The sequence below is a fragment of the Anas acuta genome, chromosome 2, assembly GCF_963932015.1.
Source record: "Anas acuta chromosome 2, bAnaAcu1.1, whole genome shotgun sequence".
NCBI lineage: Eukaryota > Metazoa > Chordata > Aves > Anseriformes > Anatidae > Anas > Anas acuta.
In genome coordinates this window covers 105,026,255-105,051,934 of record NC_088980.1, presented here as the reverse complement: position 1 = coordinate 105,051,934, position 25,680 = coordinate 105,026,255, and the positions used below count along the sequence as shown (strand labels likewise).

Genomic DNA, 25,680 nt, shown 5'->3' with positions numbered 1-25,680 from the left:
TTAACAGTATTTTAAGTAAGTCAGTATTAGAATCTGAAAAGATAATCTTATAAATAATTGAAGGAAAAATATTGATTATGATCAGTCACATAAAGTTAAAAATAATATTCGATGTAGTTAGTAATTTAAGATTTCTCTGTTACCTAACAAAACTGAAGCAAAAAGAAAAAAAATAGCAGAAAACCTCTTTGGTTTTGTATTGGAGAATACCATATAATTTGCTTCTCTAGGAACATGGAATGGAACCACAAAAGTAGCAATCAAGACACTAAAACCTGGAACAATGATGCCAGAAGCTTTCCTGCAGGAGGCTCAAATCATGAAGAAATTACGACACGACAAGCTTGTTCCGCTGTATGCCGTTGTTTCTGAGGAACCAATCTACATAGTCACTGAATTCATGACAAAAGGTGTGTGGCAGAATAGTCTGAAGATACTGTATCAGAAAGATTATTTAAAACCCCAGGAACAAATTAAATGTTTAATTAATGTTAGGTTTAAAATGATAATTCTGATTAAATTAAAATGAGCAATGCTTGACCTACTTGAAGCAGTTCCGATTTAGATCATGGGTGGAGGCATGAATTTTTTGATGCATCTGTGTCACCCTTGCTAATCTTCCAAGTACATGATTTCATTTCATTTCATTTCATTTTTCCTCATTTATTTAGTGCATACTGCCTGGTATATTTAAATTGGGTGGTATAGTACAAATACTATTACAAGAGTATGCCTTCCTTCTGTTCATGCTCACAACAACAGAATTAGTTGTTTTGTTTTGTTTTGTTTCTTGTCTAGAAGAGTGATGAATTTTAAAATGGTTGGCTATTTTTAGCAGACTCTGGCCTTTATCTCTCCTTGTTTTCAGTCCTCCGCCCTTCTTCCATTGATATATCCCCCTGATAGTGAAATAGAGATTTAGTTTGAATGTGGAAATAACCTTTAAAAGCATATTAGTATTTAGAAGAAATGGATTCTCGTGGCAATTTTTCCAGATTTTGAAAAATGCAAACGTCTGTTTACCTCAGAGAAATTTTGCTATCCTGGTAAAAAATAGAAGTATTGCCAAAGCCCATGAGAGTAGCTGCTTGTGTTCAGTACTCTTCCACAAATATGTTTTTTTTGTGTGTGTTTTATTTTTCCCCGTTTAAAAAGATTTTAAAGTGTTTTACAAGTTTGAAAACATAGGAATAGAAAATCTAAGAATTTCTTTCTGTTTTTTTTTCTAAATAACAGTAGACAGTCTCTGTCAGATCTTAAATTAGTCATGCAAAATCAGTTTTCATTGTTCAGAAATCGGGTTTTAGCAAGGCAATCAAGATAAACAATTGCTTTCTAGGGATGTTACCTTGAAAAAGCAGCCTTGAGCCTTTCATGCTCTTATTTCCAATGAAAAAATACAGCAACAGACTAAAACCGCATCAGACAGATCTAATTCATTACTACTGCCATGAGTCCCCTGCAAGACCTGCTATTTAGTGATTTTTTTCCCAAACCATCACTGCACTTTTCATTTTGTCTGTCTTACTTTGACTCCAATAAGACAGATTAGGGATTAGTCTTTATTCAGTCTGTTCCTCTACCCTTATGGAAAGCTGTTGTGTCAGAAACAGGATTTTAACATACATGTAAAAATTATTGTCTTTAAAAAAGGCACAGGTCCTTGGAATTAATTTCAAATACTACTAATGCTGAAATATTCTGGACACAATTGTGTTATATAAATATGAGAACATAATATGTCGTAAAGTATGGAAGATACTTTTGTTTTCCCATGTAAGGAATTAAAAGCAGCAATTTCAGAATCACTTCTCTGGTATAGAATTGGAGCTGGCAGAAGATTTAACTAACAGATAGGTGGATTTTGTTGTTGTTGTTGTTTTTTGTAATTGTTGTTTGTTTAATTATAAATTGTGGAAAGTCCAGCCAGGAAAGGCATTGATACCAGGAAGGTCAGGCAATATAATCATCAAATGGCAGTCTGCTTTATCAGCGTTTAGTTATCTGAATTATTAAAATTGATTAAAAAGTGCTTATATAAAATTTGCAAATTATAGTCAACTATACCGGCATACTCAATGCATATTGCTCTGGTAAATGAGGATTTTCAAACTCAGATTTTGGGAGCTGAATCCATCAATCCTAACGTCTAGAAAAAAAAAAACTTGTTCATGTTTTCAGGACAAGTTAGTGTGTTTTTCTGTTGTTTTTCACCAAACTGTTGTCATATTTTACAGGCAGCTTACTAGACTTCCTAAAAGAAGGAGAAGGGAAGTACTTAAAACTTCCACAGCTCGTCGATATGGCTGCTCAGGTACATTTTATAACCAAGAAAATTATATTTTGTGCCTAGAAATTTAAAACTATATCAGCTATCAACTAAATATAAATATTGTACACTAGCAGTTGTACACTGTTCTTTCTTACATTTTCTGTTGTAGATTTTTGTAATTTGTCAAAAAGAAATGGTCAGTTACAAATTGATAGATACTGTAGAGCCAGGCACGCTCAAATCAATGTTGTCACAAGCTGTGCTTTACTTTCTATACTTACCAAATGAGAATACACCTAAAATAAAATGATATAATTTAATGCTTAGGATAAATGTATGTAGTCATGGAAAGTAATTTTTAATAAAACTTTATTTTTAAGATTGCCGATGGCATGGCTTACATTGAAAGAATGAACTACATCCACAGGGATCTCCGGGCAGCTAACATTCTTGTAGGAGACAATCTTGTGTGTAAAATAGCAGACTTTGGTTTAGCAAGGTTAATAGAGGACAATGAGTACACTGCGAGACAAGGTAAGATTGATTTATTTACTCAATAAATAAGTCCAATTATCTTAAAATTATTTAGAGCTATTACATTTAGCAGAGTGTCAATGTATGCTGTATGCGTGAATAAAGATAATGCATCTAAGTGTGCTTGCATAGCTATGTTTGGGTGTCCCTCTTGCTTAAGTGCATATTTTGTAAACTTTCTAAACTTTCTGTGTTCAGAATTATTTAGCAACTTACTTATGTTTTTGAAAGACATTTGAAACGTTTTTTTTTAGGTAAAAACTTGCTATAATTTGAAGAGAGATGAGGTTCTAGAGAGGGTATTCCTCAATTTCTGAAGATCACCCCACTTCAGGAAACATATTTAATTAAGAATCCCAGATGTCTTAACTGCTTCCAGAAATTATAGCCAGTAGTTGCTACTTTGGTTTGAAACTGCTTTCCAGCTTAAAATATTAAAATACTGAACTACCTTGAATTTGGTCAAACAAAGCAAACTAAAAAAATTTGAGTGCAGTATTCTTTTTAAAATATTTTGAAGCATAAGTAAACGATGCGTGACCAAGGATAAATTGAGTATCTGTCTTTCTGATGTCTGCAGGAGCTAAATTTCCAATTAAATGGACCGCTCCAGAAGCAGCGCTGTACGGTCGGTTTACAATTAAGTCAGATGTGTGGTCATTTGGAATTTTACTGACAGAGCTGGTAACAAAGGGGAGAGTGCCGTATCCAGGTAAGAGGAAAATGGAATAGATCTTCCTTTACTTTGTGGTGTTCTTTGTTTCTGAAGTTACCTTTTTGACTTTTTACCTTCATCCACAGCCCACAGTTGACAAGCAGAGACAAAAGCTTGGTAACACTTCACTGGTTCCTTTGTTCACAAAGCTACGTGTTTTATTTACAGATTAACTATTACATGCTCCTCAAAGTGTTTTAAGATTATAGAATTTGCAAATGTGACTGATAGTTCTTTTCAGATTAGTGGGTGTTCTTAGGTTTTCCTGTCTGTCTGTTCCTGAAATTTCTACTTTTGTTGACATTTTCCCAGTCTACAGTAAGCATCCATAGAATGAACCTGCCAGACCTGTTTTTGAAACTAAGCATATATAACATGTTCTGTCAGATATTTTTCTGTGACTAGAGTTGTAAGGTAGTTCTGCTAGGCATATGCATAATAAAAAGGCATAATGATATCAAATTAAGTGGTCCTTTAATAGAAGTTTAGGCAAGCAGAAGGTATCTGTGCTTGAGTCTCCTTTTTGAAATAGCAGGCTCAAAACAGTAGTAAATGTTCTGTAGCAAAACATACAAGTAACTATACAAATGAAGGAAGGACCAGGTACTGAGGAATTATCAGAACAATGAAATAATTTTCAGAAAATGTATTTCATCCAAGAATTTAAAAATTCACTCAACATAAAATGCATTCATGAAATATTCTGAAATGGTAGATTCACATGCACATTGTAAACAACATTGTGGCTGGAGAAACTTGAAAAGCTTTGGCTAACTGTTCTTCGTATAATGACATTCAAAGGTAAAATGCTTTCTTTTTATTAGGGATGGTGAATCGGGAAGTTCTGGAACAAGTGGAACGTGGATATAGGATGCCTTGCCCACAGGGCTGCCCAGAGTCTCTTCATGAGTTAATGAAACTGTGTTGGAAGAAGGACCCTGATGAGAGACCAACATTTGAATATATTCAGTCTTTCTTGGAGGACTACTTTACTGCTACAGAACCACAGTACCAGCCTGGAGACAATTTATAAGCCAACAGTCTATATAACATGCACAAATCTGCCAAATGTAAAAGACTTGCAAAGAATTCCTGACGTCTATAAGGAATCAAAGGAAAGAAAATCTTCGCTACTTTGCATGCTCTTAATGGCAAACTGGAATTTCATAATACAGTTGCACAAAACCACTTTTAAAATGTTATAATCTAATTTACCAATGACATGTTTTTTTTTTTTCCTATTTCCCAACTTACTTCAGGGTCCAAAGGAAGCTTACTGAAAATACGGGCTAGTAAAATGAGTGTTGGTGTGAATGATAGCAGAAAAAAACAACAATTTCAAATCCTTTATTTTTCCAACATTTAATCATTTACTAAGGAGGGAATTGTCTGGAATTAAAGTGATCTTGGGGTAGGACATTTTTAAAGCAGAAGAACTTCGTGGGACCAAGCAATGCTATTCCAGTTCTGTAAAACTTCCTGTGTTCAAAATTACGTGTCCCGTCCCCCATACCTCCCCTTAAGATGGTACAACCATATTTGATACATAGTCTTGATCCATAAGCTTCCTCTTGCATGGACTTAATTAGGGTAGGCAGGTTAAAAGAGAAATTGGAACAGAGAATGACAAACTTGATCTAAATGGTAGACCTCAATAGTGAAATTAGAGAGCATAATGCACTGTGTTAATACTTGTATTAATATAACTGGAAAGTAGCATGAGAGATTTTTCTTTTTTCTTTCTGCATAGCTAATTAAGAATAATGAAGGTAACTAGAAAATGAGGTAATATTTTATAAAATTATGTTGCTAAAGTATGATGATATTTGAACTTGAAACTATGTGATACAATCATGGGGGGAAATCCTTTTATCTTTTAAGCTCCGATCCTACAGAGAGCTTTTGTATGGGAAGACTACCTGAACAAAGCTCACCATGAAAGCAAGATTGAAGCTGGTAAATGGCCACTTCTTAGTCCTTTTGCAGAGACAGATTCGGTACTGTTGTATGTGGCTTATATGTGTTAGCAAGGGTGGGTGCCACAAATGTTAATTGTCACTAGTTCAGGGATTTGATTGCACTTTTGCTTTTCTTGACTATTAAGACACCCTTACACACAGTTGCTCTTCCCACTTATGCCCTTCCTACAGAATTATTTAAATAAAAATAAAGAAAATGTGAAAGTTTAAAAACTAAAGGGAGAAAATATATTTAATATTGTCCGAATATAGTGACATTGAAATTTGCTGGCTTTCAGCCCAGCTCACACGACATCTAGATTTATTTTCTTTGGCTACTGACATATCAAGCAATAACATCATGTCTTTTACTCAACAATTTGCATGACATTTTTGAATTTCTGATCAAGCTTATATACTTTAATTTTGAAACACTAAACTCTTACGTATCTATCGGGTTTGAATTTATATTAGCATTGTAAAGCTATCCAACAAATGAATTTCAGAAAAGTTGGTAATATAGTTCCGGTACTAAACCTACCTTTTTTCATGGGTTTACACTACACTGAATCCAGCTACCAAACAGATCTTTGTAAGTACAGTGCCATCATTTTCAATTTTCCTTCATCATCACTCATCACCTGTACATCTGTGGTTATCAAATTTTAAAAGGGCTTTATGTAAGAAAAACAAAACAAACAAAAAAAGACACAACAAAAATCGAAAAATACAATGGAATTTTAATTTTTCTAAATATTTTAAAATAAATAACACAATCATATGAGTTTATGTATTAATACAGCTATAACAACAAATGCCAAAAATGACACTGGCATTGTTTGGATTTTAATTACAGAATGGAACAGTTCATTGTAATAACACTTGTATAGCAAAGGAATAAAACACTAACTTAATGAACGTGTTCATTGTAAATGGTTGTGTATTATAAGACTTCTCCAAAAGAGTTTGTATGTTTATGAAAATTTATTTGTTTCACCTGAGGATCTTGATGTGGTTCTTACCCTAACAGAGTTTAAAATTCACATTCACACTTTTTATATAAATAGTAATAAGTTTAATTATGTAACTAAGTATTTTTATAAAGTATGGCATTGTTGAACTGTTTTGCAGAATTGGTTCAAAATAAATTTCTCCTTGATTGCATCTGCTTATTTGGGGGGGGGGGGGGGGGGGGATGAAGAGGGGGGAATGGGGCAGGGAGAGAGCAAAAGCCTTCATATTGAGGGAGAAAGGAGGGGAATAAAAGGGAAAACTGAACTTTGAATCTATAGCTGTCTTGATGACTTCAGGGTGTATTTTTATCCTCTGTAAACTGTTTTAATGTACTTCCGTAAAAGACGCTGAGTTCACGATGTGTTAGAAACTGTTCTAGAGCAGTTCAGGAGTCCTTGGGAGGAATTGGCTAGAACTATTCTGCCTAAACTTAAAGTAAATGCCCCGCGATGGATAGACAGACAGACAGGCTTGGGGTTTTGATGAGAAATCCCAAAGTAGGCTCTGGGCTGGCAGCCACTGCCACGCTGCCGGCCAGGCGCGTGTCCCCTCTCTCCCTTTATCTGCTGTTGGCAGTCACTGCTGACTTCTGCACAGTTTTTTTCAGGGAACTTTGTAAATCTGTTCTTGTGATAGCTGGTGTTTTATCTCAACTTCACGGACTGTTAGCTGTCACAAAGACCAGTGCGCTCAAATCACAAATCCTGAAATTCGTGTGCAGTGCCACTAGATGAAGCAGCTAGTGCTGCCAACGTATGGTTTGAGTTTCAATAACAACTCATAACATGGCGCTAAAAGTGTTCTTACCAATGCTATGAGCTGCAAGGTTTACTGTATTTTAAGTATGTTCTGTACTGTAATTGATGTTTTGCTATTTTTAATGACAACAATCATGTAATTTCTGGTAATCTGTGTGCTCCCCATTGTCCATCTGAACGTCATCGCGTCCAGTCTTCGTGGTAGGCCTGCAGATTGTTTCTGTCACTCATTCTTTCACACTGTAGTATTTTAAGAATATTTTTATACTTTTGAGTAAACTTCCAAACATAAAAATGTCTATGATCCTACTGTTTAGATAAAATACATCCCTATTTTAGTGTAAAGCACGATGAAAAGAACCTTATGTGTTCTTACCCTTGCAACCACTGAAATGTCATTTCACTGGGCTGAAAACTAGCCTTAGAAAGGTCTTTAAAAATGAATAATAAATAAATAAATAAATAAATAAAGGTTTGCTGAAGGGTAGAGACAAGCCAGAATGCTATCTAGAATACTGTTTATTCTGAAACGTTATTAACACCACATTGAGAAACCTCAAACATGGAGAATGAATCTAAACATAACTAAACTTAATGTACCCTCACTCTTGTTATTTATTTTGATCTGTTTAATCCAATAAAACCCTCAGCTTTTATGTTTTCTCTGAAGATGCTGTAGATGTTTGTACTTGCACCAACTTTCCCCCAGTACACAGGACTGCTGTGGAGCTACACAGTCATCTTGGGTTTAAACCACAGCACGCTCTTAAGCTAAGCAGCATGTTGCAAACAGCAGGTTCAAATCATCACACAATTAGTCAAGATTTTAGGGCTAATTTTTTGTAACTGTGTAATTTTGGGCACCAAAGGCAGGGCTGGGTGGACAGCTGCTGAAGGCCAGAATTGATGTGCATACGTTCCCTACCTAACTCATGTCTTGTGGGGTGGGTACCTGGACTCGTATTTATGTGAATGCCTGGAAGTGCAGGTGCCTTTGCATCTTGCACCTGTGTCAGGCTGGTCCTAGAGCAGGAACACAGCTGCCATCAACTTTCCAGGCATTGCTGGAGGCTTGCAGTCAGTGCAGGATGGGGAACCCTCTTGATGCACATCTCCAGCAAATGCCTTTTTAAGCCAGATGGGAAGAGGCGGTAGATGGAAATGGGGTGGTTGCATTTATTTGTGGTATAATGGCCTAGAGTGGCAAACCTGGGCTCTGAGCTCAAGTCCTGGATTGCTGCTGGATCTTACATAGGTGGCTGTTCAGTGTGAGGGGTCGTGTTAAAGGTAGGGAGTGGAACCCAACGCAGGACTTCACCCACACATACAGGCTTAAGAACTTGATCAGTTCTTAGGCAAAAATGATACAGAGAGATACCAGTCTCTAGATCCCAGGTTGACAGGAATCCGTGCCTCTGGAGGTCGCACTCAGAGTGATGGCATTTCAGACACTGGCTTCATTTAGTATTTTTTTCCTTGTGGGGCTGTATTGATGTAGGATTTGGGATTAGGTTTCCTTCCTCTCTGTGTAGGTGTAGAGTGCTTCAGAATTTACTAGAGGTTAGGCATTCACCACAGGACCCATGGTCGTTATGTGACCCACTGAGCTCATTTCTCCTGTCAGTTCTGCGTGCAAACATTTGCTTATTGGGCATAACACATTGGCTGTTTTAAACGTTTTCTTTAAATTTGAAGTTATATTTATTGGTAAAGTGTAAAACCCACTATTATTGGGGGCATCGAGTTATTCAAAGCACTGTGTGCTTTTATAAAACACGGTCCGTCTCCCCCAAGCATTTCATTTATTTTGAGTAGAAACACGCGTTGGCCCTTGTGCTGCTTTTGATTTGTTCTCCCTAAAGGAGAGGAGACAGTTACCTAGTTAAACTCAGCAGGGCCTGAAGAACAGACTGCAAATTTAAAAGGGAAACCTGAGTACAAGCATTCATGATGAATCAGTCATGCACCAGCACTGGAGCTAACTGCTGTGAAAGCATTCCCTTTTCTATCAGAAAGCTACTCGCAGTGGGAGACTTCACCCCTCTCCTTTGTGCCCTGCTGCTAGGTCACTGAGTCTCTCCCTGAGGCTACTGATAAGTGCATGCTGGCAGATGGATCCCTGAAAATCCATCCCGTCTGTGCTAACAACTCCCTTTTTTCCTGGGCCTCAACAGGTGCCACGTGCAGCATTCACTGCTTGTTCAGTACCCCCACGCTCATTCACATTTAGGGCAGTCTTCCAGGGGGTTGGTGGCTGATGGTGCTTCTCTGTTTCAGTGTTCAGAAGCACTGAGGAGTGACTGTCTCTTTCAAACTGGCTTATGACTGGCATAAATGTATATTCTTCATGCTAAAGGACTGCAAAGTACAGTAGAAATGCTTTCAGTATTTACTTTTTCATTCAGTGCTATTTGTTAAGGTCATCCCATCAAAATCAGTGCGTTTCATCTTGCCACCTGTATCAAAGGACAGCCATTTACAAAGAAAGATATTTTTTCATACAACACCAAAGTTCAGCTTCACCGGGTTTAAGATCATAATAATCAGACTACTGTTAGGCTACATATAATCCCTGGTGCCACTGTCATTAGAATGGCCCCAGCCTTTTCAAAATGTTGTGCAATATTTTGTGAGCAAGCCCACATATACCTAGCAATAGATTTGCCCCAAGTTCAACTGTCTATTGAGGTAGGTAAGAAGGAATGACGGTCTCTGCAGTTCAGGGGTGGCTGATGGCATTCAGGAGGTTAATAAGATACAAATCCACTTGGACAGAGCAGCCTGCTTTGTGCAGGTGCTCTTAGATTAGCAACAAGCTGGCACAACCCTCATCTGTTCTTCATCCCAAAATTGACACTGTTCTGCCAGGCAGTAGTGGAAACCTACTGGCAGGCAGCATCTCTCTTTGGGGTTTCAAGGCATCTGCCATCTTACCCCATAGTGTTTATAGCATTTCTATACCCAACATAGCATTTCCAATGAGGCCAATGAGATTGGTTTCATTATCTCCAAATGGGAAATCAAGGCAGGGTATCTTGACTAATCCAGGATCAAGCTGAAGACTGTGACTGAGCAGCAGACAAAATATAGGGCTTGGGAGCTACCTTGAAGATGGGTGAGTTTTAGTACCTCCTATCAAACAAGACTCCTGGTCTCAAAGATGGGATTTCCTAAGGAAAGCCTGCAGTAATTTCCCATTATGCCCCACAGCAGACACCTACCTACTCTGAAAAATGGAAAAACCTGGATTAAACCCTGCCAGCCCCTGTCACGCTCAGCCTGGGCCCAGCTGAGGTGCAGCCCAGATGCATGGGGTGGGCACTTCCCATCCTGCTGCCACATCTGGACCTGTCACCCCTTGCCTCAGGACAGGGGTCTGTAAGGGACCTTGGGGCATGATGCAGCCCTGACAGTGCGGATAGAAATCCAAGCAAAAATACATGAGGGAACTCTTTTTAGAATTGTGATCAGAGTGAGTTGAATGGGGTTTCTACTTAGTGTTTTTATTTATGTAAGCATCGCCCTTGTTTATACAGAACTCTTCCTCTGTGGGGTCACTCATTCCCCGTCCTTCCACCAGCTGCACTTTCAAAGCAGAAGTCTGTGCTTTTCGCCTCCTGGGAGGGTAGCTAAGGATCTCCTCTCTCCTGTGCATGCAAAAGGCCATGCTGTCATGCAGAGGCAGAGCTGAGTTGCATGGGATTTTGTTTGTTTGTTTGTGTGTTTCATACAGTATTGGTTTGCAGCAGTATTTTATAAGGCCTTTCTGTTACCCTTTTCAGCCAGTGGGTGCCCTAGGCCGCAGTACAAGCAGTTCCTTTGCCACTCAAGTCTGGTGTTTCACTGACACTGCTGCATAGCTCCAAAAAAAACCTCCAAGAAATCAGCTGAACACCCACAGATCTGTGGCCTCATGATATCATGGCTTTTCCTCTCTCAGCCTACCTTTGCAATTGTTTCTTATAGCTAAACTTCAACACACACACTCACACACACACATATATATAAATTCAACTAGCAATCTGGCAACTACCCACTCAGCTATTTTAAGCTTCTGTAAGGATTCATTATTATTTTTAGTCAGCCTAAGATTTGAGCCTGCAATCCTCCTTGCCTGTTACCTGCTGCTCCAGCCCCGAGGATGCAAGATGCTGAACATCCTTCCATCTTTACGGGTGAAATGAGCTTGGTATGACCTGCCTGCACACCTGCATGACCTCAGTCACCCTAGGACAGGATTCATTGCATCCAAGGCAAGTGGGATGGGATGTACTCCGCACAGTTCAGGTGGGAACAGTGGAGGAACTGAGGCACAGGCAAGTGTCTTGCCCAGAATCACACAAAGAGACACCTACACAAGTAGTTTCTTGGATATAAACAAATACTCTGAACAGGAGAGACCTTACAGAACTGGACTCATGGTCCTGTATTCCTTAGACTCAGTACGAGTACCAGAACAGCTCTGGGAGATGCTGCAGTTACTTGCAGGGGAAGGCATTTATAGAAGTGCTGCTTTTTCCAAAGGAGATGGGATCCAACAGCCTCTGTCTCTTCCACAGCATCCTGGGCCATCGGTTTAGAGCTTACACTGGTGGCAGTTTTGTTTCCCTATGTGGCAGAAGGGATACAAGTGAAACTCTTCCTCTTGGAAGCCTTTTGTAATTAATACATGCTTTGAGGAAGGGATCAGCATCCAGAAACAGACAAGTGTGAGATGAAACTTGGCCATGCAACTAGACAGAGAGTGGCCACCTAGACCTGGGTGCCAAGTGAGTGGTTCAACACTGATACATCAGGCTCGCAGGGAAAGGGTTACTTCTCTCAGCATCACCTGCAGATAGGGCCCCAGTCATTCTGCTACTGGTATTTTGCTGTATTGAGTCAGGAAATCCTAGTGTGCTTTGCAGTTGCTTGTGCTACCAGTGCTCAAAAGAGCCACGGAAGAAATTGCCAACAGCTCTGTTGGCTTCCACAGAGAGCTCACCAGCAACGCTCTGCTGGTGAGATGTGCTGGGGGTGCTGTTGTGAAATGGAAGGTAACAAATGTGTAGGCTGTGCATTGTCACAAAACATTGCAGGTTTTATTCTTGGAAACTCTGAACGCATAAGGTGCTAAGGGTGGGAAGTGTGAAAATGACCACTGAGAGCACTCCGGATGGGTGGTTGATACCAACTGCATGTTTCAGCATCTATTTCGTTCATAATTTTTGTGTTATCTGCATTGATGTGTTTTAATCTTTGGGGAAACAAATGTCATTTAACAGAAACAGAGGCACTGGTGAGTATCAAAGCACTGTGGATACCACTAGTGCATGCACATCTGTGTGCTCAGCAAATCGGACCAGAGAAAGGTGCTGTGCACTTGGCCACCACTGCTGTTGTGAACGCTCTGTGGGATCTGTAGGCCTAGCAAGAGGGAAAGATAATGCTCATGGGGCCTGAATGTAAGGCTTCTCATTAATCCTGAGAGATTCCCCACTCCTGGTTGTCCTCTTTTGCACATCTGGTCTTGATTTTGTCATAATTTCTACATATGTTTGGCTCTAAAATATCAGATAAAGTACAGGCATCACAGTTCTTGGAGTCAGCACAGGACTAAGTTTGCAGTGTGGAAGGCTGCAACAACTGTGCATTGCTTAGAAGTGGAACTGATCAGAACATTTCAGGGTGATTTTGTTGAAGCTTAGGCTGAAAGAAAAGATTTTTGCGTAGCTCTGCTTCTCAGATATTTCTTTGTATGCCCCTCTCTTGATTTTGTCATTCTCACTTGGAGATTCTTATCTGAGATTTCAATCTTTTAGTCACTTCCTTATTGACTATGCTCTTGATCCAGGAGCCAAATCTCATGTACTTAGCATGTTACTGAAGACTAAAAATAGCTTATTTGGGCAGAAATTGGCTCCTGTGCCATGCGGCTCTACCCTGAGCACGCAGCTTGCAGGGGGGTAGGCCCATGGGCTCGGGGCTGCCAGCATCCACTCTTGTCCTCACTTCAGCTCTGTCGGATGGAGCCTTTGGGTATTGTTCCCCAGGAAATTGGTCAGCAGCCTTCACCTCGCCAAAGTCCAGGACTGTAACATGGTCCTGAGAAAAGGTTTATCAAAAACTTACAAAGAGGCATCTTAAATGTAAAAAGGGTCATTTGTACAGCAATGCCTTCCAGCAAGGGAGAGGAGCATGGGGGAAGGTCAGCCTTGCTGATGAGGCTCACTTCTTTTTCTTCTTTTTTAATAACCACCAATATTGCTTCCATAATGAAACCAAGATGGATGCTCAAGCCTTAATGATTTTAAGGGGAAAGCATCAAATGCTCTTGCCTGGGGTTGAGAAACACATTGCTTTGCTGTCAGTAACTAATTTTGCGTGCCAATTGTAAACATGTTTGCACTTTGTGACATTTCCTCAATGAAGAAAAAAGCATCTGCATGTCACCTCCTTTATGGCGTCCATGTGGTTCCAGTTACTCAATCTGTTTTGTCTTCTGGCTTCTGTGGAAGTCAGTAGGTGTCATGGTAAGGAAATCTTCTTGTATTTCCAGTTTAAAGGCAACTGGGCACCATGTCCCAACTGAAATGCTCTCACAGGTCATTTTGGAGACAAGCCACTTCCCCAGCAGTGGGGGTTACTTTCTGCTCAGAGATCCCCTGCCCTTCCAGCAAACCCTGCCCATGTCCCTCCTGATGTGAACTCCTCCAGGGAGGTGGCTGCAGTTTGCCTTGTGCAAGATGTGGAGTCACAGCTAATGAGAACTAATGCCGACAGCTAGCAGGAAACTGTGTACATAGAGATTATGCTTTAATCTGCAGGTCTTTGTTTGTGATTTTGCAGAGGACCTACTTTTCTTTAAGCTTGGATAATGGGGTGTTTGATTTATTTATTTATTTTTAATGGCTGGGGTTTTTTTCAATAACTCCCTACTGAAAACTGAAAACTAAGTAACTGAACTTTATTTGCTACCACTGTCTGCTAGCAAATACTTGGGCCTCGTGTGTTGATCTGTTTGCTAAAGTGATCATTTTGGGGGAATTCTGTTCACTTCCAAGATTAACTTTCCTGTTCTAAAGAAGCCTGCTTTTCCCTGGGAGCAGGAGGTGTGACAACAAGGGTGCTTCTCAGAGTAAATATGACAGCTGAGATGTTTGACTTGACTTTCCCATTTAATGTTTCACTCCTGCTTGAACAGACTTTAAAAGGAAGGGGTTTATATCAACTGCTCACAGCCACAGAGTTACACGTGTGGCAGTGCAACACAGACTGATGGGCTCAGTTAGAATAGCTGCTGCTTCTGAGTTCCCTGCTGGCTTACGGGGAACAGGGAAGAGATTGATAGCCATGCCTCAAGTGGCTAGCATTACTTCACCTGTTTTCATCAAACTGTCTTGTTATGCTATGCTTTTTATTTTGTATGCCATCCTTAAATCAAGGTGCCAAACAATTGCTGTGCTGCATAGATTTCAGATATGTTGCTGATGTACTAACAAAGTTCATAGCAAGTCATCTTTCCTTCAAAGGTAGACCTTGGCACCCTCCTTCTTCCTAATCCTTGAGTTGTTTCACCAGTTTGGGGGGGAGTAGCTCAGGAATATCCCACCAGTCTGTGCAGTTTAGGCTGGAGGGGCAACTATAATGATGAAATCCAGAGGGCAAGGAGAAATCTTTTGGTGTAATTTGAAATACATGCTTGCTCCCCAGCAGAAACACTCCAAACTAGCCTGTTTGGGAAAAAGGAAAGGGATGAGCCAAAGCAGACCTGCACCTGATGAAAACCATTGCTCTGCATCTCATGGAGAATGGGAAGGGGACTGTGTGAGATGAAGGGTGTTGTTTGCCAGCATCTTCTCTTGTGTCTCAGAAGCACAAAGTCATCCATTTGGTTTGTGCTGCATACAGCTGTTTGTGTTGGGTTAGCAAGGAGATCATGCTGTTCTCTGCTCCTTCCAAGGATTTTTCTGATTTGCAGTTCTCTTGCAATGAAATGGCTAGAGAGAAGATAGAGGGGGTAATTCAAAAATTGATCTATTGAGTCAGAATTATTACTTTTAAGAAGAAAAAAAAAAAAAAAAAAAGAGGTCAAAACACCTCCACTCCTTCAGTTTCCCCAAAGAGCAGTCTGATGGGCCATTTAACAAAATAATCCTCTATTGACTAAAACACCACCTGGCTTGAGGCAGTCACTGTCTGCTCCAGAATAGCAAACGTTGAAGCATGGATATCCTGCTTATACAACATCCTGTGCCTGGCTGCACTACTCTGGCCAGCAGGTAAAACAGGTTTGAATGTTCACTCTTGCAATAGGAGGACCTAAAATGGTGTATGGAATGGGGAAATGCTAGCAGATGACGATCAGTTCTCACTACTTGCTCCTAAACACTTAGAAGTTTTGCTGGACTGAGTTAAAAAGTAACCTTGCAGAAACATTTTGGGAGGTAAAAACCAGGCCCAATGCCATTTAACTAATTCTCCCAGTAAGACAGTGTGTTACAGTCCTCTCTATTCCTTGGATTATACCCAAAGAATTTGCGTATTGAGAACGAGGTATTAAGGGTGAAATGGAAGTCTCTTCATGTTGGTATGCTGTGTACAAGAGAGTTTACTTTGGTGCAGCCGTGTTGGGTTAAACCAGGAGCTAAAGCACATAAAGATACTGGGAACGTGATGTGTACGCACCAAAAGTCTGATTGTTACAAGTTGATGAAAACACATTGAGTCTGTGCTAGGATGACTATGATTAGAAGCACAGTGCTGTTAACCTGCAGTAAATTCATGTTTGAGAAGTGGGGATGTCTCCTTGGCTGATTACATGACCCTCTGAAGTCTGATAATTGCTGGTTTCTTCTACCACCTCTGGTTGCCTTGGCTCTGGGGGATACTTTGAAACTGTGAACAGGGAAAGGTCCCTATCTTCCTTTGGGGAGCAGCATCCTTCCTGCCTGAGAGGGTGGCGTGCACAAGGGACTTGTCTTTCAGTAAAATGTGAAAGCTTTGACAGTTTATTTGTGTCACATTTAGTTGATACAATTGAGATTTGTCTTCTGGGAAATACACCTCTTTGGTATATCTAGAAACATCAGTGCTCAGTCCTAGGATGTTCCTACCTGAATTAGTAATATTTGTCATATATTATACATGACTGAGTTGAGTTTGGTTCCTGTATTGTAACTGGATATTATTCATATATCTGATCGGATTTTCTGCTAGCTTTCTGCTACTTCATAGGAAGAAGTAAAAAAAGTTTTTGTCTTTTTTTAAAGATGCGCAAATGAATATTATTCTAGAGTTATTTGAATGTGTGCAATTGATATAACTTTACTTGCATCTATACACAGAGGCCTTCAGAGAGGGCTGGACAAGGTGCAGTAAACACTTGTACTTGTATTCTTCTGTGTTTTATGCTTTGAACAGAAAGATGGACTAGATCTCATCTAACTCTTTCAAGTCTGTGATACGGGCAGTGATGTCTGCTTCTGTATATCTCTGACACCTCCCCAATTTCACTGCTGCATAATACTGCATTGCAGAAAAGCAGTAATGGTATGGCAAAACTGAGGGATGATTGCAAATGACAATAACCACATTTCCATTGATTGATGAAAGAAAAAAAAATAAAACAACAAACATAGCTGTTGTTTTCAGAGCAGGTTGAAGCTTACTCATAAGAGAAGTAATAAGAAAATTCTTTCATTAAGATGGTGATGCTGCAATTGTGAATTCTAGTTTATGGATCCCAGTTTACAGCTGCATTAATCATTCAGAAGCGATCTCTATCTTGTTCCAAATGTGCATCTGGCTTCAAAATAAAGGTGGGTGCAGATCGGCAGTGCAATATTCATAGATGCAGATTTATATGACAAATGACTGGCCCTGGCAAGATAATGGGGAATATCACCTTTTGTTACTATGCTACATCAAAACCCTTAGATGAAATATCTCCCATTATATACATTTCTTGATAAAGATTATTTTTCATTTTTCAGATCCTGACTAATAATGGCAATGAATGGTGATATAATACCAAAAAAAGAGCAGTATTTGACATGACTGAGGTGGATGTATGACTAAGCATTTTATGTGCCAGAATTTTCACTCAGGTTTGTGGAGGAACCCCATGTAGAGGATTGCCTTCTAGAAGATTTAGCATGTCTTTTATATTCAGGGAGGCTTCCAGAGGAAAGGTTGTTAAGGAATAATTAGATGGAAGTCACGCACTTGATTCAGAAATGTTGCTCTGTTGGACTGCTATGGGCTGGAATCTCTGCCCCATTTGTTCCCTACTTACTGTGGGTTCTGCAGTGCAGCACGGGGCTTTCATGGTGCCATATATCATGAAATCCCCAATCAGGAACTCTGAATGCAGCATGTCAAGGACCTGAAGAGCTTGTAGAGGAAGTGTAGTGTCCTTTTCAGGTGTTCCACTCTTCGAAGGCCGGAAAATTCTCCCTTGTGTGAGAGAGATGTGCTGGTTGGGAAGCCATCTTATTTAAACTATGTTTTTTGTCAAAAAAAATCTTTTCCACTGAAAACTTTAGGCAGCCACGTCCATGCCTTAGGGTGCTTTGATCCAACACATGCTGCCAAGATGTACTCAATCCCACAGAAGACTCTGCTCTCCTTCCTGCAGCTCCTGATCTGCCTGGCTCAAATGTAGTTTGGATATTGCTATAGTCATTGCAAGCTCCTGGAGTAAGTGTGGCCAAAAGCACACAATACAGGCAGAATGTGAATTCCAGCTTTTAATTTCCTTTCTATTTCCTGAATTCCCATCATTTCATATCAGTGTTTCAGCTCTTTTTATTAGAGTTTGACAGAAAAAGTCAATAGGATCCTGCAGCATATTTGATTCTTATTTTCCTTATCCCCAGATGCCAGACGCAAACCAACAAGGGGAAATAAAAGCAATAGAGTGGGTCACTAAACTGGATGAATTTAAACCTTCATGGAGTCAACTCCTCCAGATGATATTCTTTGGAGGGCTTTTCTATTATTATTATTTGTTTAAAAAATGACACAGTGAGTTCAGTCTAGAAAGTTGTATTGTAATGTTGATACTGCTCCTTGACATACTCAGAGTTCAGGTTGAACTTGTTATTCAGGGTGTCATTAAATATATTTGCTACAGGACCCTGACACACATTCTGCACCTGTATTCCCTTAAGTTTAAAGGAATAGCTTGTTCCTAAAAAAAAAAAAAATATATATGTAAAACGACTGTAATGTCTGCATGAGGAAGGCAGCCAACTTTTAGTAGGAAATGTGAATGGACTTTTTTAAAAATGTGTGGCTTCCAATGAAACTGGAAATTTGGTTCAGCATTTGTGCTCTCCACATGCTGCACTTGGCAGCACCATTAAAACCCCAGACGTACAGAACATGCATTTCTTTACTGCTCCGCACACACTGATATATAATTCTTTATGTTGTTTGCGGAGCAGAGAAGGCAGAAAAAAAAAAATCAATAAAATGTTTTATAAAGTGTGTAACATTTTCTATAAAATGAGTATGCTGAATCAACTGTTATTCCATCCTTTATGCTACTGGGTAACTCTGTTGGGAATTAAAAACCAGAAGCAAGTCTTGAATGTTTGTGATTTCCTTGCAGGCCTTAGCACTGCTAGGAATTGGTGTGACAACCAACAGGGTAAATGTATGTGTATGCGTTGTGGGCTTTTTCCTAATTACTATTTGATTAATGCAACAAACACCTAGCCTTTGGAGCTAGTGCCAAAACTCCTTTGCATTTCTCACTAGAATTAAATACTACAGCTGAAAATTACCCAATATCTATTACAGCCATTGCCTACCAAGGCTGCCTCCTTCACCTGCTCTCCCTGGTTCCTTTCTTCTCACACCTAATTTCTGTGAACAACCTGGAAATACAAGATTTTTTTTTAATTAAGAGAGTAGCTGCTAACATTATATCCCCTCAGCTGTGAGAAACATGAAAGTATGCAGCTGTGATCGACAGTGCCCACACCAGAGGTAGAGAAGCAAGGCACAAGGAGAAGCCTGTGCTGCTCAGCATGGAGCACGGTGCTGCCACATCCATGACTAGAGGCTCCCAGGAGCATCCCTGCAGAACAACATGGTCTGGACAACATGGTCTGGACAGAGCTGCAGGGCTGCTGATATCCCCTGGTAACCCAAGGGTTACTAGCAGAGTTGATTTTTCCTCTGTGGCTGTGGTGCTCAGATTGTGCTCAGCGCGGCACCCCTTCCTGTGGCTGTATGAGCAAGCGGGTGTAGGAATTACGAGGTTCCTGGCTCCTGTTGTTGTGTCTAATCTATTTGTGCTGCATTAGCTCAACTGCAGAGACCAAACCCACAGAAGGTTATTCTGTTACCAAGTTGTACTTCATCCTCTTAAGCCTGTCAGGGTGCCTGTACACCATTTGCTTGAGAATCAGGTCTCTTGAAGACCCCACAGAAATGTAACCTGGCCAGCATTATGCTCATCCCATGCTCACTGCTCACAGCAGATGCAGCAATGAGATTTCATAGTCTGATCTTCACGTCACCCCAGGGGAAATTTGGCTTCTCCACCAGGCTTTGCTCAGGTGAGGCTGGCACATAGGCAGCGCCGTGCTTGGACAGACACACTTGGCTGTGCCTGTGCCTTAGCCATGGTGCTGTGCATCTTGGTGGGATGGAGCGGTGGAGAAGAAAAACCTTTCCCCTGAGGCCAGCTCTGCTGTGCAGGCAGTAACCTCTGGAGAAGAGGAGCCAGAAGGAAGATGCTGTGCTGTGCCCCTGTCAGGGTGCAGTGAGGGCTGGCTGCTCCCCGCAGAGCTCCTGGATGTTATATATGCAGCTGTGTTATAAGGCTGCACATAACCTTTCCTTTCCCCCAAGGAAACTCCTTGTCAGCATCAGTATTAAGTCATCGCCAGCGGCTACACCTAAACACTTTTCACATTAAATATTTTAATGAGTCCAAAGACCAGAACTAATTTATATCATAACCGTATCAAAATATACCATAAGCAGCCAGGTGCCAACAGACCAACCTTTCAGAATAGCAGTATCCAGCCTGAAGTAAATGTTTTCTTACTGCATCCATCTTCTTGCCAGCTCTTGACACTAAATCGACAGAGCCAAGCAACGCGAATTAACAAATTCTCGTTCCTCTGCAGCAACTGGAAACAACATGATTGCATTAGCATAGTTCCTCTGCTGCCAGTTTCTCATGCCAAGCCCTGCTATCAACACATTTCATTGTACTTCTCTCTGTCAGCTGTTCTCTATCAGTAGATAAGGCACTTAATTTGCAGAGGGGGGTGAACATCTATTAGGAAGTGTTTTAATCACCCATCAGTATGGCTCTGCTTTACAAAGTAAAGGCAAGTCCTGAATATTGGCTTTACTTGTTGGTTTGTGTAATCTTTTTCTTCTTTTGACCATAACATCTGAGAACCACATTAAGTGTTTAATGTATTTATCCACACAATTCTCCTGCGAATAGAGGGAATACCATTAGCCATACTACAGACCCGCTAAATTAATGTGAGGCCTGAACTGACTGAACAACTTAGCCAAGCTCCAGGCAGGAAATCTGTAACACAGCTAGAAATTGAACCCTGACTCTTATCCAAGTGCATCTTTTCTATCAGGCCATCTCTCATCTGAACAGGTCTCTGGGAGAAAGAACGATTTCCTGTAGCAAAATCGCTGTTGTGTTCACTTATGCTGTCTCAAAATGGGAATAGCTGCTTGTTCACAAAGGCAAGCAGATCCCAAAGCTGCTCAGTACAGAGTGTGCTGAAGTATGGCTAAGACAGTCCAGCCCCCAGGGCATCTGCAGTCCCTGCTTGTGGACATGAAGGTTAGGCAACCAGAGGAGGTTGAGTGGGCTCCCAAAGGAGCCTAAATCCTGAAATGATCTTGAGGCAGTCAGGGAGGCAATTATCTGGCAGAGCTGCCAGATCAGTCTGTGTGAGCATTACCTAAAGGCTTCACTACAAAGACAGACTTATTTGCTTCGGTGAAAGCCACTGTCCTTGTCTTGCAATGGAAGAGCCATTTTCACTTTGCCTTTCCCTTGTGTGGTTCAACATCCAGGTAAGGGACAGGAATTTCTAAATGCACTCCAATGAGGCTTTGCCCTCAAACACACTGACGTTTTTTTTTCTTCTGTGTAACTGAGTTCATCCAGACCTGGGTCAGGTGTAGCCCTTATAGTAACTCACAAGTGTAATCTGATTCTTTTAATATTGGTAACATCCTTGAACATTGTTTCATCCAAATACTCATGCGACCTTTCATTTAAATGGAATAATGAAAATAATTTGCATTTATTGAACCACACAGAAGGGACACTGTACAAATGTTTTGATATCAGTTGCCAGCAGCTCTTGTAGCAGCTCTTGTAATATGTTAATTTGGGAGACTTCAGGTCCTGTTATTTTTCCCTTGCAGTGCCACAACAAAGTGATATTTAAACAGCTCCTACAAAGCTAGTGCCTTGAGTTATTGCCAAAGTGACAGCTGCAGGCAGGGAAGGGTGAATGAAACCTTGTCTGTCACTGATGGACAAAGAGCTCCAGAATAAGGCTCTGCAAAATGCATCAAGAATGAGAAAATCTTTTTCTCTCTCCCCTCCAAACTAGTCTGATTGGTTTCTTCAGCTGTCATGTCTGTGATTTCTAAGCATAAGCTTGCATGCAGTTCTGTAATTTTCTTTGTTTCATGTTGTGCTATAGGGCTGCACCGAGACCTTTGATCCCTTTTGATCCCCAGTATTGGTCACTGTGGGGAATGTGGGGCAGAAATTGCTAGGACAGTTTGTCAGAAGCCGTTTTAAAAAATCATGAAGGAGTAGAAACACTGTTGATCTTTATTGTTTAGTCTTCTATCATTTACTCTATTATTTAGAACATTCCTCTCATGTGCTTAATTAAACACAGGCATTGGTGTTTTGTTTTCAGTGCCTGTTTGCTCTCATGCTGAGAGTGTTGGCCTCTGTGAATTGGTCCAGCACTTGATAATATTTGATGATATTTCAGCATCAGGAAGTGTTGAAAGCATGTTAGTTATACAAAACACTCCTGTAACAATTTACCATGGGGTTCCTTTTTTTTTTTTTTTACTTAAAAAGATGTTCCTACTTGGTGCTCCCAACTTGCATTAGCCTTGTAACCCTTGTGGGCTACAAAGAGAAGTTAGAAGTGTGATTAAATTTCAAGCAGATGAAAGTGAAAAGTTTATTTTTAATAAAAGGTACTCAAGACCTGGGCCATATTCAATCTTCAAGATACTTCATGGATCCTAGACAATAAGGTAGCAAACTCACCAAGGCAGACAAAGGAATAGACTATGGATTTTGATGATTGATGAGGTGTTGGTCTCAAAATTCAGAGACAATTCCTTCTTTTATGACCCCTTATCTCCCATAACCAGATAACTAATACTCTTAGATTATTGCTGCAAGGCCAATTTTGTAACATATAAGACAAAAGGAATAACGTGAGTTAAGGAAGCTCAGCTAACATAGAAGGAGTTAGTGTGCCTGACAAACGTGCTGGCCTTCTACGGTGGGGTTACAGCAATGGTGGATAGGGGAAGAGCAGCTGACATCACCTACCTGGACTTGTGCAAAGCATTTGACACTGTCCCCAGTGATATCCTTGTCTCCAAATTGGAGCAACATGCGTTTGGTGGATGGATGACTCAGTGGGTCATGAATTGGCTGGATGGTCGCAATCAGAGAGTTGTGGTCAATGGTTCAATGTCCAGGTGGAGATCAGTAACTAGTGGTGCTCCTCAGGGGGCAGTGTTGGGACCGGTGCTGTTTAACATCTTTGTTGGTGACATGGACAGTGAAAATTGAGGGCACCTGCAGCAAGTTTGCCAGTTACACCAAGCTGTGTGTGCAGTTAACAGGCTGGAGGGCAGGGATGCCATACAGAGGGAGCTGGGCAGGCTGGAGAGGTGGGCCTGTGTGAGCCTCATGACGTTCAACAAGGCCAAGTGCAAGGTCCTGCACCTGGGCTGGGGCAAACCCAAGCACAAATACAGGCAGGGTGGAGAAGGGACTGAGAGCGGCCTTGATGAATATTAATTACATTATATCATATCATACCATATTTTATTATATAATTGTACGATATCGGTGTATGTATGTATAATTATTATTAATTATAATTTCAGCCCAGAAAGCCGACCGTATCCCAGGCTCCATGAAAAGTGTGGCCAGCAGGTCAAGGGAGGTGATTCTCCCCCTCTGCTCTGTTCTCCTGAGACCCCACCTGGAGCACTGTGCTCAGCTCTGGGACCCCCAACATAAGGGCATGGGCCTGTTGGAGTGAGCCAAGAGGACCACAAGGATGATCAGAGGGATGGAGCAGCTCTCCTGTGAAGACAGGCTGAGGGAGTTGGGGTTGTTCAGCTCAGATAAGGAAAGGCTTCAGGGAGACCCAACAGCAACCTTATGTATTACCCTTGGAAACTGGGGAAAGAAATGATGAAAGGATGCATTTGGAGAAGGAATGATGAAAGACTGGACAAGGAAACTTCAAGACCAAACTGGGAGGCAGAATGAGCGTAGGGCAAATGGTAAGGACTCAGAAATGCTACAGCTATGCAGAGCTGGTAATGAACTGACATCTAATGCCACCTGTAGGTCTCTTTTATGCCACCTGTAGGGCTCTTTAAGTCATCAGTTGGAAAGCGTGAAGAATAGGAAACTGCTGGGGACAGCTTATTCATCAGAAAGTCCAGGAACACCCCCTTCTCTCAAAAGGCCTATGGGTTCCTTTCATAGCTTCCCAAAAGGTCTAGCAATGTCCTGTTTTGTCTAACATACTGCTCTGGATATAGCCTTCAGTCATACCGGTCTCTTTGCCAGCAGTGAACAGTCTTCACATTCTGTGAATTCTTTGAGTACCTCGAGTTTAAGTTTACAAATTCATATTTTTTGAATATTAATTTCCTTTGCCTGAAAATATGCTAGTCTCACACTTATTGATTTAAATCACATTAAAGCTTGCTGTATAATAAACTAGTTCTACTTTTTTTGTATCTTTCTGATCTCTTGAGCAGCGTAAACTAGCTTGGACTTTAAGGTCCGTGCTTTAGCTCAACAACTGCTATCAGTACTAAATCGTGCTAATAAAGGAGAACAGTGATATTTCAGTTAATTCCCAGTGAATAGAAGTAGCTCTTCCAGAGCTATGCACTGGTCTGTTACCACATTTAAGCATTCTGTGTATGTCCCTATACCCATGGGAAGATAGGCCATTTGTCGTGCTTCATACTTAAGAAGATTTTTTAATATTTTTTTTTTTATGGTTTGAATAACTCGTCTTCAGTTTATAAAAGGCAGGCAATGATTCCCATTCTACATTCTTTCTTCTCATGTCTGGGTGTGTCTGTACTGGTCAACTTCACCGTGTGCTAATTCCCTCTACTCAAGCCTTGAGGCCAACATTTTGCTTCACATTCTCTCTAGCTACACTTGCTAAAACACCCTGCACATTCCACCTTCACTGAGGTGTTACATAAAGTGGCTTCCAGCAAAAGGAACTTAACTTGCTAAGTGTAGGCAGAACTCTTAAGTGAATGCACAACCTAAACTTTTTTCTTGTACTTTAGAGGACTGTAAATACACCCAAGAATCGTTAACTTACGAAAGTATGGTCATTGTAAGAAGCTGCTGACAACCTAAAGCTGCAAGGTATGATTAAGATAGATGGCACCCGAAGAGCCTAACTAGATGACTTTAAAACTGCTAGAGCTGGGATGAAATTTACAGGAAAGAGCGTGTGACATGGCCTTCAGGACTAGTAACTAGTAAGCATACTGCTACCGTCTGTACCCTTCCATGTATTAAGCAAGTTTCTGGTATGATCTCAGTCTGATCAAGAAACATGGACTACCATAGATGCTGAGGAGAACCTGTCTAATAAGCAGTGGCTTATTTACGTTTGGTGCACTTACAAAAGGCACTAACATCCTCTTTCCCCCATTCTGTGTGTTGGGCTACATGCCAGAGAAAGAAAGCAATAATTTAAGCTTAGTAAATCCTACTGGTTGGAAATTAAAATACATTTTTTCTACTAGTATTAATGTATTGAATAGGAGTGAATAAGGGCAGAAAGACACGAGTTTTACAGTGAAATTTGATTTCTTTATGTAAGGAGATACAGGAAACTGTTGCCCATGGTAGCAGAGAGGTAGCAGACTGCTAAACTAGAATTCACCTTTGCTTTCCAACTCTTATTGACTAACAGCATGTACCTTTGTTTCCCAGCTCTTACTTACTACTACAAACATAGTAAAATTAAATATGCATCATCCATTCCAAAAGACTTTTTTTAAAAAAAAGCTTTATTAAACATATGCATTTTAAAGACTTCTATAAACTTGAAGAAATCCTCTATCACACATAAAAGCTCTTATTTTCAGTACTAAATTAATCATCTATGCAAGTACAACTCA

General features: G+C 40.5%; 1 protein-coding gene and 1 long non-coding RNA gene across 2 annotated transcripts in view; one reads left to right on the top strand and one right to left on the bottom strand.

Annotated features, from left to right (window-relative positions):
- Nucleotides 1-6,643, top strand: part of YES1 (YES proto-oncogene 1, Src family tyrosine kinase) — a 50,811-nt gene extending 44,168 nt beyond the window's left edge. Inside the window, exons 8-12 of the mRNA XM_068671494.1 lie at nucleotides 231-410; nucleotides 2,238-2,314; nucleotides 2,653-2,806; nucleotides 3,387-3,518; nucleotides 4,346-6,643. Coding sequence (XP_068527595.1) covers nucleotides 231-410; nucleotides 2,238-2,314; nucleotides 2,653-2,806; nucleotides 3,387-3,518; nucleotides 4,346-4,554 — 752 coding nt within the window. The 3' untranslated portion in view covers nucleotides 4,555-6,643. The remainder of the gene's footprint in view (nucleotides 1-230; nucleotides 411-2,237; nucleotides 2,315-2,652; nucleotides 2,807-3,386; nucleotides 3,519-4,345) is intronic.
- Nucleotides 6,644-13,845: 7,202 nt separating this feature from the next.
- On the bottom strand, nucleotides 13,846-20,600 carry LOC137851789 (uncharacterized). Its single transcript, XR_011093475.1, has 3 exons — nucleotides 20,253-20,600; nucleotides 17,528-17,688; nucleotides 13,846-15,230 (listed from the first exon to the last, which is right to left on the bottom strand). It is a non-coding gene; the product is annotated as an uncharacterized lncRNA (long non-coding RNA).
- Between the last annotated feature and the right edge of the window lie 5,080 nt (nucleotides 20,601-25,680).